Source organism: Mus musculus, chromosome 14 (assembly GCF_000001635.26).
Source record: "Mus musculus strain C57BL/6J chromosome 14, GRCm38.p6 C57BL/6J".
NCBI lineage: Eukaryota > Metazoa > Chordata > Mammalia > Rodentia > Muridae > Mus > Mus musculus.
Window position 1 is genome coordinate 16,285,085 of NC_000080.6, and position 18,309 is coordinate 16,303,393.

General features: G+C 41.1%; 1 protein-coding gene across 3 annotated transcripts in view; it reads left to right on the forward strand.

The window, feature by feature from the left end:
* Positions 1 to 18,309, forward strand: part of Ngly1 (N-glycanase 1) — a 62,613-nt gene that overhangs the window by 35,771 nt on the left and 8,533 nt on the right. For 2 of the 3 annotated variants that reach the window (NM_021504.3, NM_001362432.1), the window contains exons 9-10: positions 5,687 to 5,851; positions 9,404 to 9,589. In NM_021504.3, the coding sequence (NP_067479.2) occupies positions 5,687 to 5,851; positions 9,404 to 9,589 (351 nt within the window). The remainder of the gene's footprint in view (positions 1 to 5,686; positions 5,852 to 9,403; positions 9,590 to 18,309) is intronic. The other variant, NM_001362433.1, reaches the window with a different exon arrangement.

Genomic DNA, 18,309 nt, shown 5'->3' on the forward strand with positions numbered 1-18,309 from the left:
TATTAATTTGGATACTGTCTCTGTGCCTCTGGTTCTTCTGGCTAAGGGTTTGTCTATCTTGTTAATTTTCTCAAAGAACCAGCTTCTGGTTTGGTTGATTGCTTGTATAGTTCTTTTTGTTTCTATTTGGTTTCCTGCAGTCCACTCCTCTCTGGCATATTTGCATCTTTTTGTTCTAGAGCTTTCAGGTGTGCTGTCAAGCTGCTAGTGTAAGCTCTCTTCAGTTTCTTTTGGGAGGCACTTGGAGCTATGAGTTTTCCTCTTACCACTTCTTTCATTGTGTCCCATAAGTTTTGGTATGATGTGTCATTTTCATTAAATTTTAGAAAGCCTTTAATTTCTTTATTTGTTCCTTGACCAAGTTATCATTGAGTAGAGCGTTGTTCAGCTTCCATGTGTCTGTGTGCTTTCTGTTTTGTTTGTTTGTTTGTTTGTTTTTTGTTTTGTTTTTGTTTTTGTTTTTTTTTTATTTAAGGACAGCCTTAGTCTGTGGTGATCTGATAGGGTGCATGGAATTATTTCAGTCTTCTTGTATCTGTTGAGGCCTGTTTTGTGACAAGTTATATGGTCAATTTTGGACAAGGTACTGTGAGGTGCTGAGAAGAAGGTATATTCTTTTGCTTTTGGATGAAATGTATAAATATCTGTTAGATCCATTTGGTTCATAACTTCTGTTGGTTTCACTGTGTCTCTGTTTAGCTTCTGTTTCCATGATCTGTCCATTGATTAGACTGGGGTGTTGAAGTCTGCCACTATTATCCTGTTGGGGTGCAATGTGTGCTTTGAACTTTAGTAAAGTTTCTTTTATGAATGTTGGTGCCCTTGAAATTGGAGCATAGATGTTCACAATTGAGAGTTCATCTTGGTAGATTTTTCCTTTGACCAGTATGAAGTGTCCCTCCTTATCTTTTTTTGATAACTTTTGGTTGAAATTTGATTTTATTCCATATTAGAGTGGCTACTCCAGCTTGTTTATTAGGGCTATTTTCTTGGAAAATTGTTTTCCGACCTTTTACTTAAGGTAGTGTCTGCCTTCATCACTGAGGTGTGTTTCCTGTATGCGGCAAAATATTGGGTCCTATTAATATATCCAGCCTGTTAGTCTATGTCGTTTTACTGGGGAATTGAGTCCATTGATGTTAAGAGATATTAAGGAAAAGTGATTGTTGCTTTCTGTTATTTTTGTTGTTAGGGTTGGGATTCTGTTCATGTAGCTATCTTCTTTTAGGTTTGTTGAAAGATTACTTTCTTGCTTTTTCTAGGGTGTAGTTTCCCTCTTTGTGTTGGTGTTTTCCATCTATTACCCTTTGTAGGGCTGGATTTATGGAAAGATATTATGTAAATTTGGTTTTGTCATGGAATATCTTGATTTCTCTATCTATGGTAATTGAGAGTTTTGCTGGGTATAATAGTTTGGGCTAGCATTTATGTTCTCTTAGTTTCTGTATGACATCTGCCCAGGATCTTCTAGCTTTCTGGTGAGTCTGGTGTAATTCTGATAGGTCTGCCTTTATATGTTACTTGACCTTTTTCCCTTACTGCTTTTAATATTCTTTCTTTGTTTAGTACAATTTGGTGTTTTTGATTATTATGTGACAGGAGGAATTTCTTTACTGGTCCAGTCTATTTGGAATTCTGTTGGCTTCTTGTATTTTCATGGGCATCTCATTCTTTAGGTTAGGGAAGTTTTCTTCTATAATTTTATTGAAGATATTTACTGGCCCTTTAAGTTGAGAATCTTCACTCTCTTCTATACCTATTATCCTTAGGTTTGATCTTCTCATTGTGTCCTGAATTTCCTGGATAAAACATTAGGAGCTTTTTGCTCTTTGCATTTTCTTTGACTGTTGTGTTAATGTTTTCTATGGTATCTTCTGCACCTGAGATTCTCTTCTATCTCTTGTATTCTGCCGGATCTCTTTCCTAAGTTTTCTAATTCCATGGTTGTCTCCCTTTGTGATTTCTTTATTGTTTCTATTTACATTTTTAGATCTTGGAGGGTTGTCTTCATTTCATTAACCTGTTTGGTTGTTTCCTTGTAATTCTTTAAGGGATTTTTGTATTTCCTCTTTAAGGGCTTCTAGCTTTTTACCTGTGTTCTCCTGTATATGTTTAAGGGAGTTATTTATGTCCTTCTTAAAGTCCTCTATCACCATCATGAGAAGTGATTTTAGATCCAAATCTTGATTTTCTGGTGTTTTGGTGTATCCAAGACCTGCTATGTTGGGAGACTTGGGTTCTGCTGATGCCAAGTAACCTTGGTGTCTGTTGCTTATGTTCTTTTTTTTTTTCAATAACTAGATAAGGGTTTATTCTTTGTATCAGCAAAGGACTTGTGCTTAAGTAGGAAGAACTAAATTCCATACTCAAATTGGATTATTAGAATACAATAAAGACAATGGCTGGAGTTCCTTTAAACAGATATACACCCAAACCTAGGATACCCAAGATATAAGATATAATTTGCTAAACACATGAAACTCAAGGAGAATGAAGACTGAAGTGTGGACACTATGCCCCTCCTTAGATTTGGGAACAAAACACCCATGGAAGGAGTTACAGAGACGGAGTTTGGAGCTGAGATGAAAGGATGGACCATGTAGAGACTGCCATTGCCAGGGATCCACCCCATAATCAGCATCCAAACGCTGACACCATTGCATACACTAGCAAGATTTTATTGAAAGGACGCAGATGTAGCTGTCTCTTGTGAGACTATGCCGGGGCCCAGCAAACACAGAAGTGGATGCTCACAGTCAGCTAATGGATGGATCATAGGGCTCCCAATGGAGGAGCTAGAGAAAGTAGCCAAGGAGCTAAAGGGATCTGCAACCCTATAGGTGGAACAACATTATGAGCTAACCAGTACCCCGGAGCTCTTGACTCTAGCTGCATATATATCAAAAGATGGCCTAGTCGGCCATCACTGGAAAGAGAGGCCCATTGGACTTGCAAACTTTATATGCCCCAGTACAGGGGAATACCAGGGCCAAAAAGGGGGAGTGGGTGGGCAGGGAAGTGGGGGTGGGTGGATATGGGGGACTTTTGGTATAGCATTGGAAATGTAAATGAGTTAAATACCTAATAAAAAATGGAAAAAAAAAAAAAAAACAGATATACACATCCCCAACTCTTTTTTTTAAAATATTTTTTATTACATATTTTCCTCAATTACATTTCCAATGCTATCCCAAAAGTCCCCCATGCCCTCCCCCCCACTTCCCTACTCACCTATTCCCATTTTTTTGGCCCTGGTGTTCCCCTGTACTGGGACATATAAAGTTTGTGTATCCAATGGGCCTCTCTTTCCAGTGATGGCCGACTAGGCCACCTTTTGATACATATGCAGCTAGAGTCCAGAGCTCTGGGGTACTGGTTAGTTCATAATGTTGTTCCACCTATAGGGTTGCAGATCCCTTTAGCTCCTTGGGTACTTTCTCTAGCTCCTCCATTGGGGGCCCTGTGATCCATCCAATAGCTGACTGTGAGCACCCACTTCTGTGTTTGCTAGGCCCCGGCATAGTCTCACATGAGACAGCTATATCTGGGTCCTTTCAACAAAATCTTGCTAGTGTATGCAATGGTGTCAGCATTTGGAAGCTGATTATGGGGTGGATCCCTGGATATGGCAGTCTCTAAATGGTCCATCCTTTCATCACAGCTCCAAACTTTGTCTCTGTAATTTCTTCCATGGGTATTTTGTTCCCAATTCTAAGAAGGGGCACAGTGTCCACACTTTGCTTGCCTCCTGCCATCCAGTTATCTCTAATGCTACCTTCCCTTGCTATATATGATTGGAACCTCTCCTTCCTGTGATCCTGGTTGTGTCAGAACTCCTCAGTTCAGCTGTCTCTGTAATCCTGTGATTCTGGGATCCCGTGATCCTAAGATCCTGGGTGTGTCAGAGTTCCTAGGAGTCAAGCTGCCTCTGGAACCCTGAGATTCTGGTGTGGCCAAGTTCCAGGGATCCTGGGGTCCTGTGAACCTGTGGGCCTGGGTGTATTAAAGCACCTGAGAATGGAGCTTTTTCTGGGTGTTGTGGGACTGGCTGTGGAGTTTGTGCCCAAGGTCTGCTCAGAAGGGCCAATGTCTTTTTATTTATGGAAATTTTTGCATAGTTCATTTAAGTGTTATAGGGTGTTATATGCTAAGTGTCACATTTCTTCTCAAAATGAATAAAACAGCATTTCAGTATTCATAGTATTTGCATAGAAAGTATGCAGTTGTGGGCTTGGGACATAGGTCAGTAGTTAAAGTGCTTGCTGCATAAACATGAGGATCCCCAGAATTTATAGTTTACATGGGTAAACTGTAAATGTGATAGGTTGTACTGTAACTCCAGCACTGATGAGTTACACACAGATAGATCCTGGGAGCCTTCCAGCTGCTGATCTAGGCAAGATGGTGAGATGTGGGTTAATTAGAAATCCTCTCTCAAAAGTAACATGGAGAAAGATAGAGGAAGATACCTGATATAAACCTCTAACTTCTCTCTGGAACATATGATAGGCACATGTGCACACCACACACACACACACACACACACACACACACACATACACACATACATCATTGCTGGGCATGTTGGTGAATGTTTGTAATCTTAGCATTCTTAGCCGTTGGGGCTGTTGGGAGGCTGAAGTAGGAGGATAGTGAATTTCAGGCTAACAGGCTAACGTGAACTACATAGAGAGACCCCACCTGAAGAATGGAAAAGTATCCTGTTTAGTTTTCAAACTGTATCTTGAGTATGATGATGTACTTGTACTTGTGTACATATGTATATATAAGTGTACCTGCATGTTCATGTACATAATTTTTTAAAATAAGGCATGGAATGGTTATACTGACTACTAAGGAAAAAAAGAATGGGTCTGAGATGGAAGAGGCTTTTGTAACCTTTTGGTAGTATTTTGTGTATATTTGCAGTTTTGTGGTACATTCAAAAACAATTTTGTTCTACCTGACAGCAAAAATGAAGCCAACTACCTAAATCTGATGCTAGATTGACATATATGGTAACGTCTCTGTCTAGTTTGAACTCACTTTCAGTCTTAAGAGAGAAGCTTGATAGAGACCCGAGCCTGGAATGGGAGAGCATGGCTGGAGCATTTTGTATGATTTGATTTGCCTGCCTTCCACTCTGTTAGGAATTCTGTGTTGCTTCTCAGAGCTTTGGCCCACAGTTTATTCCTGACTTCTCAGCCTCTTCTCATAGTGCTTAATAACTGGCGAGTCCCTGGGAGGGGAAGAGGTACAGTAGGCACCTTCACATCAGTTCCTTTTCCCCTGAAATAATCTCGCATCCTGGCTCCTTGGTAACTTCCTACTTTATATACCCAGTCAATCTCCCCCATCCCCTCTTTATCTATGTATGTGTGCGCACGTGTACACATGTCTCATAGTTTTTTATAGCTAGGCCATTGGTACAACACAAGCTAGTCTGTCACAAGCAAACAGAAGGTGCTACCGCCCATTTTAAAGCTGCAATAATCCAGGTCATGAGAGTTTAAAATAGATGCTAAATGATTTATTAAAATAAAATATATAAAATTAAGTTTTCTGAAGTTTTAAATTTTCTAAGTAGTAAACTTTATTATTTCTTTCAAGAACTCTTCAGTTTTTATTTTGCTTAAAGGTATTCTTCTGTATTCTCATAAACTCTAATTTTAAACATTAATTACAGAGACAGCTATCATTATCAGAAAGCAGAAGGAAAGAACTTCTCCAGAGGATAATTGTGGAGCTTGTTGAATTTATATCTCCTAAAACCCCAAGACCTGGAGAACTTGGTGGAAGGGTATCCGGGTCATTGGCTTGGAGAGTGGCCCGAGGTGAGACGGGTCTAGAGGTATGTGTTCTAGGCAAGAAGGCTGACTTAGACTATGTGTGGGCCGAAGTCCTAGGTGATGAGAGTTTTCTTCCTGGGAGATTGTATGAGTAGTATATAGGGATACATTTACAATATGTAACACAGTTTAAATCTCACTTTTCTCTTCCATCTAAAAGTAAAACTAGACACATTTCTTTTTTTTTACTGTTTTTATTATATATTTTCTTTATTTACATTTCAAATGTTATTCCCTTTCCTGGTCTCCCTCCAAAAATCCTCTCCACTTATCCCCTCCACACTGCTTACCAGCCCACCCACTCCTGCTTCCTGGCCCTGGCATTCCCCTATACTGGGGCATAGAGCCTTCACAGCATGACCAAGGGCCTCTACTCACATTGATGACCAACTAGGCCATCCTCTGCTACATATGTAGCTGGAGCCATGAGTCCCACCATGTGTACTCTTTGGTTGGTGGTTTAGTCCCTGGGAGCTCCAGAGGTTCTTGTTAGTTCATATTGTTGTTCTTCCTATGGGGCTGCAGACACCTTCAACTCCTTGGGTACTTTCTCTAGCTCCTTAATTGGGGACCCTGTGCTCCAATGTATAGCTGTGAGCATCCACTTCTGTATTTGTCAGGCACTGGAAGAGCCTCTCAGGGGACAGCTATATCAGGCTGCTGTCAGCAAGCACTTGTTGGCATCCACAATAGTGTCTGGGGTTGGTGATTATATATAGGATGGATCCCCCAGCCGGGCGTGGTGGCACATGCCTTTAATCCCAACACTCAGGAGGCAGAGGCAGGTGGATTTCTGAGTTCAAGGCCAGCCTGGTCTACAAAGTGAGTTCCAGGACACCCAGGGCTATACAGAGAAACAAAAAAAAAAAAAAAAAGGGATGGATGGGATGGATCCCCAGGTGGGGGAGTCTCTGTCTGATCATTCCTTCAGTCTCTGCTCACATTTCTAACAATTGGTTGCCTTAGTGGATAAGGCTATCAAAACCTGCTTTATTTAGTCTAAGAATTATTATGTACCTGTTTCTGTTGCCACCCACTTGCATCACTAGATATTAGGGAGGCTAAAGCAGGAAAACTTCAAGTTCAGTATGACCATCAGTGAAACTTTTGTCAAAGGGAAAGAAGTTCGAGAAAGAAACTCAGCAGTACAGCACTTGCCAAGCATGTGTGAGGCTCTGTCCTCAGGCCTCAGTACTGAGGGTAGGGTTGCTCTCACCTATATCTATAGAAATGGAATGCCTAACACTGGAACTGATCTGTATGGTGGAAGTCCATGTGCAGGGAGACATAGGGCACTAGATTGCCTCTTATCTAGGGAGCTTCAAGAAGCATTGCTGCATTATTCAGCAGACATAGAGCCTAGGAAGCTACATAATGAAAGTGCCTGAAAGGAAAATGACCCATTACATAGTGACAATTCTGAACAAATTAAACTTTTATGTCACCTTTATCTAAGTATGCCATTGTTCATTTTTCATGTCCCAGAGTCCCAGTAAATTCTGTGTTTGCTTTTTAGTTCATTCCATCATCTGTGGCAGGCTGTTAGTAATGTTGCTTTAGCTGTAGAATTATAACAGCCAAGTTCAACAAATAGTTCCATTCACTGCTGACACAGTGAAAGCTAGGAGTCTGAGTCTAGATTTAGCCATTAAAGAGCTCGTTTAACTCACAGCTGTGTTCAGCTGAAAACAGGGACATTATTTAGGTCTTGAGTTCCTTTCCTTTGGAGTGAGTGTGCTTCCTCTTACATGGGTATACACTAATTAAACTTTAAAAATACAAACTGGGCCATAGAATGAGCTTATTTTTCCCTGTTGAAAACTTTGAGATTTTCTCAGTTTCTGGAGACCATCTTACTGCCATGGATTTAAAAAGAAACCACTGATTCTCACATTACAAATGGATGTTCTAAAAGTGAGCTTAAAGGAGTGTTAACCCTAAATAATAATTGCATCTTGATCTCACAATCATTTGGAGCAAGAAGAAAATATTGCTGATATTGTTTCCAGAAAGGAAAGTTTTATCTTAACTTCATTTTATGAAGACTAAGAGGGATGGCACATGCCTGTAGTTCCAGCCCTAGGAAGACTGAGACAGGAGGATCTCAATTTTGAGATCAGCATGGTCTCTATTTTTTTAATGAAATATTAATCTTGTTATGTGTTGCTTTGCTTCTTTCCATACATGCTATATTCAGTAATGTGCTTTTTAAAAATTTTGACAGATAGTTATCCTTTATGGGAGAATAGGTTATCATTCCAAACACTTTTCTGTGGTTTGTGTTAGCACTCTGAAATATCTTTGATAAAACAGAGAAGATGTTGGGTTGTAGAAGTGCATGCTCATGTTTTGTGGCACTGAGGTGATAGGTCCTCAGTGCCACAAAAGGAAAGAAGGAAGGTGGGAGAAAGGAAGAAGATAGGAAGAGAATTGAGAATGCTAAAACAGAACTTGCTAAAATCAAATTCTAAAAAATAATGACTTGCTTTTATTCACCTTTGAGAGCAAATAGACAGTTTCTGCTAAAGAAATTCATTCTCCTTCATATGTAGACTGATGAGGGGTTTTGCTATTTTTTTGTCTTTTAAAGATAAGATCTTGCAGTGCAGTTCAGGTTGGTGTCAAACTTGCTATTTTATTCCTTCATTAGCCTTCCCAGTACTGACTGCAATTATGTTTGCTCCACCACACCCACTAAATGATATTTTAAAACATTACACACATGCATGTACACATACATACACTTTTGTTAGATATTTTCATAGTGTGCCCCACTGTTGTGATGGAGTAATAACTGTTATATCAAGTTGAGAGTACAAAGATTGCTGATGGTTTTGCCTTCCTGTGGGCCTTGGCAGGATCTGGAGACAATTCAGTTATCAAGTTTTCACCTTGGGATCACTATTATCTGTGTGGAGCACAGACAGAGAAGTTGAAAGAGTGCAAAGCTGGTAATAACCTTTAGTGTCAGAGTTACAGATGGAGGTAGAAGAGTAGAAATGAGGGAATGAGTGTATGTAGGTAGATGGGTTTTCTATTGCTGGGACAAACCAATATGACCAAGGTAACTTACAGAAGATGGGGTTTATTTGGACTTTTATTTCCAGAAGAAAAGGAGTCCACCACCCTCAGGGAAGGGGAACATGGCAGCAGGCAGGCAAGTAGGTAGACGTGGCACTGACACTTGCAGCTGAGAGTCATAAACAGGAAACAGAGTTCTCTGACAATCTTAGGGGACTTCTGAAGACTCAAACCCTTTCCCCATGACCCACCTCCTCTAACAAATAGTTTCAGTAAAGAAGACCAAGTATTCAAACATATGAATCTATAGAAGCCATTCTTGTTCAGGTCACCAGAGTGGATGAAGAAGAGTAATCCTTAAATCACACTTAGTCACACTTCCTTTCCAGCAGTGCCTCGTGTTATATCAGTATTTGACTTGTTGTGTGCAATGTGAGTTTATGTAGTTTTTATACTTTACTATACTGTACATAGTATCTCTTTGTTTTCATGTCTCCACAATATTGAATATTGAATTTCTGCCTTTTTTTAAGAGAAAGGAGATTCTGTTCATCCCTTCTGAAAATGAAAAGATTTCTAAGCAGTTTCACCTCCGTTATGATATTGTGAGAGACCGTTACATTCGTGTCTCAGACAACAACATAAACATTTCTGGATGGGAGAATGGTGTGTGGAAAATGGAATCCATATTCAGAAAAGTCGAGAAAGACTGGAACATGGTAATTCAATGCATGAAACTGTTTAAAATTTGTGTCATTGTTTAAGCAGATATAGATTGCCTTCATTTTCCAATTATATATAATATGAAACTGATATAATTGTTTTGGGTAATTCTTGAAGTGGGAAAAGAAAGTCATGTTCCCAGTATTTAATCAAAAATGCATTAGCGATTCTTATATCCTGGAAATTTCTATTTTATCATTATTCAAATGTAACACTTTTAAATTTTTATTAGATTTTTTTCATTTATTTTATGTTTTAATTTTGCTTGCATATATGTATGTGCAACCTGTGCATGATTCATACCCACAGAGGTCAGAAGAGGGCATCAGGTCACGTGAAACTAAAGTTATGGATGGTTGTGAACCACCATGTGGTGGTAGAAATTGAATCCTGGTCCTCTGCAAAGCAACAAATGTTTTTAACCACTGTCCGAATTCTTTTTTAGGAAAAAAATAATCAAGTGACCAATAACTCTCATGACTGCCATGTAACTGTGTATGAGTACTGCCGTTTAATTCCTTCACATACATAAATTGCCAGCCTACTAATGACTAGGTTCTAGTGAGTTTTAATAGAGTTAACCCAATGTCCAGAAAGCTAAATATCTCACAAATGACATAAGGATGTGAGTAGCTGAGCTCAAGTATTGGTTATTCCCTGTCTGTACCCTAAAAATGTAAAGATCTGAAGGCTATGCTTCAGTCCCATTCACTTATACATCCTAGATTGTACACCATTGTCATATTACCCATAAGGGATGAGAGCTTTGCTTTAAAGCATCTCCACTCCATGGAAACACCATAAATAATCTGTTACCCACATGACAACAATAGATAATACTGTATTTTTTTATTAATAATGTTGGAGGACGGAGAGTGTACACACATGCCATGGACCATGTGTGAAGGTCAGAGGATTACTTTATGAAGTCGATTCTCTCCTTTCACCTTTATGTGGGTTCCAGAGATTGAGCACTGGTCAGCAGACTTCCTCAGTAGATGCCTTTGCCCACTGAGCCATCTGTCTGATGCCTCAAACATATCGATAGCTGTCCTCCACTCCTGCCAAGACATTAATTAACTCATAGGGAGCTTTAAAATCAGCATACAAAATATTTAATTGGACATTTTTCACTTGTAAGACATTGGATAGATCAAAAAATAAGTCATAGAATGAAGATGCCATGTTCATGAGCATCTACCATACAGTACAAAGAAACAAAGAAGGTCTGCTCTCTTTCTCAAATTCAATTATGGGCTTTTGTATCTAAACTTAGCTATAGCTGCACTATTACACAGTTGAGCTAAATCATATCTAATCAGGGCTGGAGAGGTGGCTTAAGAGTTAAGAGCATTTAGTGTGCAATCATGAGCTCAGCCACCCATGAAACAAGCTGGGCACCCCACACATATCTATAACCCAGCTTTGAGGTGGGCAGAAGCTGGAGTATATTGCTGGGGCTTTGTGGTTGTCAGCCTAACTGAGAAATAATGAGCCCACACTCAGGGAGAGACCTTGCTTCAAAAGAAACACAGATCATGAAGAAAGAGGCTAGCCACACCCACTCATAGGCACAGGCACCCACATGCACACTCACACAGACACATACACACATACACCATCTGTAAAAATGAGCGATTGCATCTAACCATAAAGTGGGGATCCCCTTTGCTGAACTGAGAATAGGTTATGGGATTGTTAAGCTTGCAATTTTGCAAATATTTTTACTTAGCTAAAGAAATGCATAAAAACCAAACAATAAAACTTAGAATTTCTCCAGGTGGTAGTGGCACACTAATCCCAGTACCTGGGAGGCAGAGGCAAGTGGATGTCTGTGAGTTTTAGGCCAGCTTGGTCTACAGAGTGAGTTCCAGGACAGCCATGACTACACAGAGAAACCCTATATTGAAAAAAGCAAAAACAAAACAGAACAACAAAAGAACTTGGAATTTCACAGTGTCTGTGTGATTCTGTAGTTGGTAAAAGACTACCCTTAGCCTAAATTTCCAAGCAGAAAGCACAATGGAATAGAAGTTTTGCCTATGCAGAAACTAGTCTGTACTTGCTAAACTGAAACTCATGTTTCTCTCTAACCAGCAGTGTTGCTAGGGAAAATAATAGAGAAAATGATGGCATGTGACAAAAGGTGCAGTGTTTGAGAAACAGGGCAGCTCTGCTGGCACACTGCTCCTTTGTCTTCCATGCTCCTGTGTTCATCTGCAGACATTTGCTGTGTACCTGTTATGTACACTAGGCTTCTTCTCAGCTAAATGAGTGAATATGAGTCCTTTTTCTTACTGTCTAACAGGGAAAACATAAACAGCCATCTTAACAACCATACAGGGTGCTATAATAAGGATAGCACTATGGAAACGCTGAGGTAATTAACTCTGGCTGTGGGAGTTGGGCAGATCTCCTCAAAACAGGCAGTATTTGAGCTGGACATGAGCAAGATTAGTAGATGTTCAAAACAGCAGGGATACATGCTCTGTTTTTGGTACATGAATCAAAATAGAACACTGTAGTCAGATTGGGTACATTGTAGGAGGAGTTCAGTGATATGATGCATTACAAAGGCTATTAAACTGAAAGCAGAAATGCCTATTGAGACCTGGTTTGATTTAGTGTAGAGTATAGCACAATACTTCATTGAGTGAATCTGTTTCTAACTATAAAACTTAGTGTTAAGTCAATAAAAATACTAGAGTCTTGGTGAGAAGGGGAAGGGAGGGAGGGGGAGGAGGGATGAGAGGGGGGATAAGGGAGGGAAGAGGAACGAGAGAGAGAAGGCAGACAGCTGAGAGAGGAATAGAGGAGAGAAGGGAAAGAGAGGAGAGGGATGAAAGAAAATCAGAGTAGTAATCAATTGTCATTAAACCTTGTCTTTCCCATCTAGAGGCATCAGCCATCTTTGGTTGTTTGCCAGCTCTGTTGAATAGTAGGCTCGTTCCCAGCACTCTTCCACTCCCACACAGTGGATAACAAGCAACCTCTTCTCACAGTGTTAGAGACTCTTACCTCCCAAGGCCACAGAGACTTACTACATTTTATAGTTGTCAAATGCATTGCTCAGTAATATAGAAATTCAAAAGAGCACGAAAATCAAACCAAGGCTGGTGCAACTTTGGGAGGCAAGTGATAGCACCTCACCTTTAAAAGCAAGGTGAACAGTTACCTAATTCGTCTCCATCTGCATTATACCTGTATGTGCTCTATTCTATCATGGAGAAATGCTTTCCCGATTTCAGTTGCTCCAGAATTTGGTGTTCTTCCAGAAGTCACCCTAGCTGTTTGTCCAGCCTCATCTTGCTCTGTGCTCTCTTTGCAACTATCTGTCCTCCTCCTCAGAACCTACTTTATTTTCCTTTTTGATTGACTTCTTGTCATCAGAGCATTCCCAGCCAACTGAATGTTACATGTCAACCTTTTAGATTCCTTTCACTCTGTACCCTGGCCCTTTTTTTAGCAGTTGTGTGTAAGAGGAGACTAGTCTCTGTCAGAGCCCCGTTGTCATTTCCCATATCCTGTCATGGCCATATATCTGATGCCTAATGCATAGCCAGTTTGTAGTGGAGACTGGGGAAGGCTAGAAGGCATGATTGGATATGTGCAGTGAATCTGCCCCCTGAATGTACTGTTTTATCTTTTTTTTTTTCTTTTGCCCTGTATTGTTCAGAGCCTTGCACATGCTTGCAAGTATCATCCTGCTGCTTTATATCTCAAGCTCAAGACTTTTGAACAGTTTTATTTTTCTGTCACTATACTCATTTGTGTCAAAAGCTTTGCTTTGCTTTGCTTTGCTTTGCTTTGCTTTGCTTTGCTTTGCTTTTTTTAAGACAGGGTTTCTCTGTGTAGCCCAGGCTGTCCTGGAACTCACTTTGTAGACCAGGCTGGCCTCAAACTCAGAAATCAGCCTGCCTCTGCCTCCCAAGTGCTGGGATTAAAGGCGTGCATCACCACGCCCAATTTCTTTTCTTTTTTTTAATTTTTATTACATATTTTCTTCATTTACATTTCAAGTGCTATCCCAAAAGTCCCTTATACCCTCCCCCTACCCTGCTCCTCTACCCACCCACTCCCACTTCTTGGCCCCGGTGTTCCCCTGTACTGGGGCATATAAACTTTGCAAGACCAAGGGGCCTCTCTTCCCAATGATGGCCGACTATGACATCTTGGGCTACATATGTAGCTAGAGACACGAGCTCTGGGGTTACTGGTTAGTTCATATTGTTGTTCCACCTATAGGGTTGCAGACCCCTTCAGATGCTGGGGTACTTTCCCTAGATCCTCCATTGGGAGCCCTGTGGTCCTTGCTATAGATGACTGTGAGCATCCACTTCTGTATTTGCCAGGCACTGGCATAGCCTCACAAGAGACAGCTATATCAAGGTCCTTTCAGCAAAACCTTGCTGGCATACACAATAGTGTCTGCGTTTGGTGGCTGATTATGGGATGGACCCCCAGGTGGGGTAGTGTCTGGATGGTCCATCCTTTCATCTTAGCACCGAACTTTGTCTCTGTAACTCCTTGCATGAGTATTTTGTTGCATATTCTAGGGAGGAATGAAGCATTTACGCATTGGTCTCTTTTCTTCTTGATTTTCTTGTGTTTTGCAAATTGTATCTTGGGTATTCTAGGTTTCTGGGCTAATATCAATTTATCAGTGAGTGCATATCAAGTGATTTCTTTTGTGATTGGGTTACCTCACTAAGGATGGTATTCTCCAGATACATCCATTTATTAAAGTTTTTTTTTAATGAATGTGGCTGCCCTTGCATTTGGAGCATAGATATTTAGAATTAAGAGTTCATCTTGGTAGATTTTACCTTTGATGAGTATGAAGTGCCCCTCCTTGTCTTTTTTGATAACTTCGGGCTGGAAGTCAATTTTATTCCATATTAGAATGGCTACTCCAGCTTGTTTCTTCAGACCATTTGCTTGGAAAATTGTTTTCCAGCCCTTTACTCTGAGGTAGTGTCTGTCTGTTTCCCTGATGTGGGTTTGCTGTAAGCAGCAAAATGTTGGGTCCTGTTTCTTTAGCCAGTCTATTAACCTATGTCTTTTTATTGGGGAATTGAGTCCATTGATATTAAGAGACATTAAAGAAAAGTAATTGTTGCTTCCAGTTATTTTTGTTGTTAAAGTTTGGATTCTGTTCTTGTGGCTGTCTTCTTTTAGGTTTGTTGAAGGATTACTTTCTTGCTTTTTCTAGGGTGTAGTTTCCATCTGTGTGTTGGTGTTTTATTATCCTTTGAAGGGCTGGATTCGTAGAAATATATTGTGTGAATTTGGTTTTGTCATGGAATACTTTGGTTTCTCCATCAGTGGTAATTGAGAGTTTGGCTGGGTATAGTAGCCTGGGCCGGCATTTGTGTTCTCTTAGTGTCTGTATAACATCTGTCCAGGATCTTCTGGCTTTCATAGTCTGTGATGAGAAGTCTGCAGTAATTCTAATAGGTCTGCCTTTATATGTTACTTGACCTTTTTCCCTTACTGCTTTTAATACTCTGTCTTTATTTAGTGCATTTGTTGTTCTGATTATGTGTTGGGAGAAATTTCTTTTCTGGTCCAGTCTATTTGGAGTTCTGTAGGCTTCTTGTATGTTCATGGGCATCTCTTTCTTTAGGTTTGGGAAGTTTTCTACTATAATTTTGTTGAAGATATTTGCCAGCCCTTTAAGTTGAAAATCTTCATTCTCATCTACTCCTATTATCTGTAGGTTTGGTCTTCTCGTTATGTCCTGGATTTCCTGGGTGTTTTGAGTTAGGATCTTTTTGCATTTTGCATTTTCTTTGATTGTTGTATCCATGTTCTCTATGGAATCTTCTGCACCTGAGATTCTCTCTTCCATCTCTGTATTCTGTTGCTGATGCTCCTATCTATGGCTCCTGATTTCTTTCCTAGGGTTTCTATCTCCAGAGTTGTCTCCCTTTGGGTTTTCTTTAATGTTTCTACTTCCTTTTTAAGATCTTGGATGGTTTTGTTCAATTCCATCACCTCTTTGGTTGTGTTTTCCTATAATTCTTTAAGGGATTTTTGTGTTTCCTCTTTAAGGACTTCTACCTGTTTATCAGTGTTCTTCTATATTTCTTTAAGTGAGTTATTAATGCCCTTCTTAAACTCTTCTACCACCATTGTGAGATATGATTTTAAATCCGAGTCTTGCTTTTCGTGTGTGTTGGGGTATCCAGGACTCACTGTGGTGGGCATACTGGGTTCTGATGATGGTGAGTGGTCTTGGTTTCTGTTAGTAAGATTCTTAAGTTTGCCTTTCAACATCTGGCAATCTGTGGTGTTAATGTTCTAGCTGTCTCTAGCTGGAGTTTGTTCCTCCTGTGATACTGTTAGCCTCTGTCAGCACTCCTGGGAGTCCAACTCTCACCTGAGTCCCAGTGGTCAGAGCACTTCTCTGTAGGCAAGCTCTCCTTTTACAGGGCAGGTGTCCAGAAGTCTGGAGCTCTGATCCACCTCCTGAGTCCTGGGGTCAGAGCCCTCCCTGTAGGCCGACTCTCCTCTGGCAAGGAAGGTGCCCAGGGGTCTGGGTCTGATCTCCACCTCGTGGCTGAGGATGAAGGCCTAAAGGGACCCTGTCCAAGAAGCTCTGTTGCTTCTGTCACCCACGTGCTCTCCTGTGATCACAAGGTCCTGGGTGTGCTAGGGGTCCTTCAGCATGCAGAGTCCTCTGTGGCCCTAGACGCCCTGGGCCTGGTTCACGCAGAGGATGGTGGGGCTGGCCCAGACTGGAAGGGATCCCAGCCTCTGGCCGGGCAGGGTTCCTTTGTCTCTGTTCCTGCTGGCACAAGACCCTCCTCCATTCTTTGGAGCTGATGTTGCATTCCACTCATCTGTGATCGGGAGGTACCAGGTGTGCTAGGGGTCCTGCGTAGTTGAGAGTCCTCTGTGGACCTTGGTGCCCTCGGCCGGGTTCATTTGGAAGATGGCAGGGCTGGCCCCGACTGGAATGGATCCCAGCCTCTGGTCCGGCGGGGTTCCTTTTTCCCTGTTCCTGGTGTCACAAGACCCTCTACGATTCTTTGGAGCTGATGTTGTGTTCCACTCACCCATGATCCCGAGGTGATCCCGAAGTCCTGTGGCGTGGAGAGTACTCTGGAGCCCTTGGTGGTTCAGGCGGAAGATGGTCAAAAGCTTTTCATTTAGTCACTTAACAAACATGCAGAATGTGCTTGGTATTCAGGATGGAATGACAGAAGTAGTAACCCTCAAGGGGCCTATGACTGTGCTGGCTAGTTTCATGTTTACTTGACACAAGCTAAAGTCATCTGAGAAGAGTTAACCTCAAATAAGAACTGTTCCATAAGATCAGACTATATACAAGCTGTAGGGCATTTTCTTGATGGGTCTTGAAGACCCAGCCCATTTGTGTGTGGGGCCATCCCTGGCCTGCTCGTGCCAGGTTCTATAAGAAAGCATACTGAACAAGCCACATGGAGCAAGCCAGTAAACAGCACCCCTCCATGGCCCCTGCATCAACTACTTGAGTTCCTGTCCTCACTGTTTTAATGATGAATTGTTATATAGAACTGTAAACTTGAGGAGGAATCCTTTCTTCCCCAAGTTGCTTTTGGTCATGGTGTTTCATCACAGCAAGAGTAACCTTAAGTAAGACCTTAAGTGGCCTAGATATGTCAGCTGTTTGAATGATAGCATAAGTTCTAGAAGAATTTGAATCTCTGAGATGTTGAAAGAGGGAAGATTTTTGTTTAAAGTCACTAACTTCCTGACTCAGAGAAGTCATTGCAGAAGAAATAAGATGTGAGTAGGCTCTTGTAAGGAAAAACAAAAAACAGCTAGAGTCTCTCAGCTTCAGGACAAGGTATGAAGCAGAGTGTTTAGGAACAGGGGAATAGAGAATATAAAAGCACAGAGTGGGAAACACAGGCCATGTGCAGAGACAAGTAGGTAGAGAGGAGTATGCAGAGCAGAAGGGAATGGAAATTAGAGGGTAAAAGTTGTCGGATCCCAAGAACTCAAATTACCTTACAGCTGTGTAGTCAGGAAGTATGGGGCTCTCAGGCAGGTGAATGATGTGATTATACTAGTGCCCACGGAGGTGACTCCAGGAGCTAGAGGTACAGTGACTTAGAAAGGAGGGTTTAAATACAGAGCAACTCAAAGAGGAGTCATGGGAATACCAGTGTGCCAGCAGTACATTAAAGTCCCTTAAAGTACAGCTGCTCTGCAGGGTGCTTGTGGGCTGAATAGGGAACTGAGAGTAAACCTCAGCAGTCAAGCTGAAGATGTACTTCAGCCCTCACCAAAAGCCAAACTCCAGAAAGTCCCAGCAGCCTGACACATAGCAAGCACAGAATGTTTAACAAGAATCTTCTTCATTCCTCATAAATACTCAAGGAGGCAGATTTGCAGTTCTCAGTCCTAAAAACTAGTTCTTTCTGTATATTTCATGACTTATACACCTTACCAACAGGTTGTACATACTTTGATATGTGTGCAGATACCAAAAAGGGCTGGGATGGTTTGCTGGAGAAAAGATCCATGATTTCAAATTTTATCAGCATTCCTGCTGAGGTCAGAGAGCAGCACTTACCTCCTCATTAGACACACAGAGAACATATACATCTGCATCTAGTAAAGGAAGCCTATAAACTATGAATCCCAGGAAGCAGAAACTGGTCTGTGAAGTAGGAAGTTAAAAACAACCCACAGGGGCCAGAAAGAGTGCTCAGAGGTTACCAAC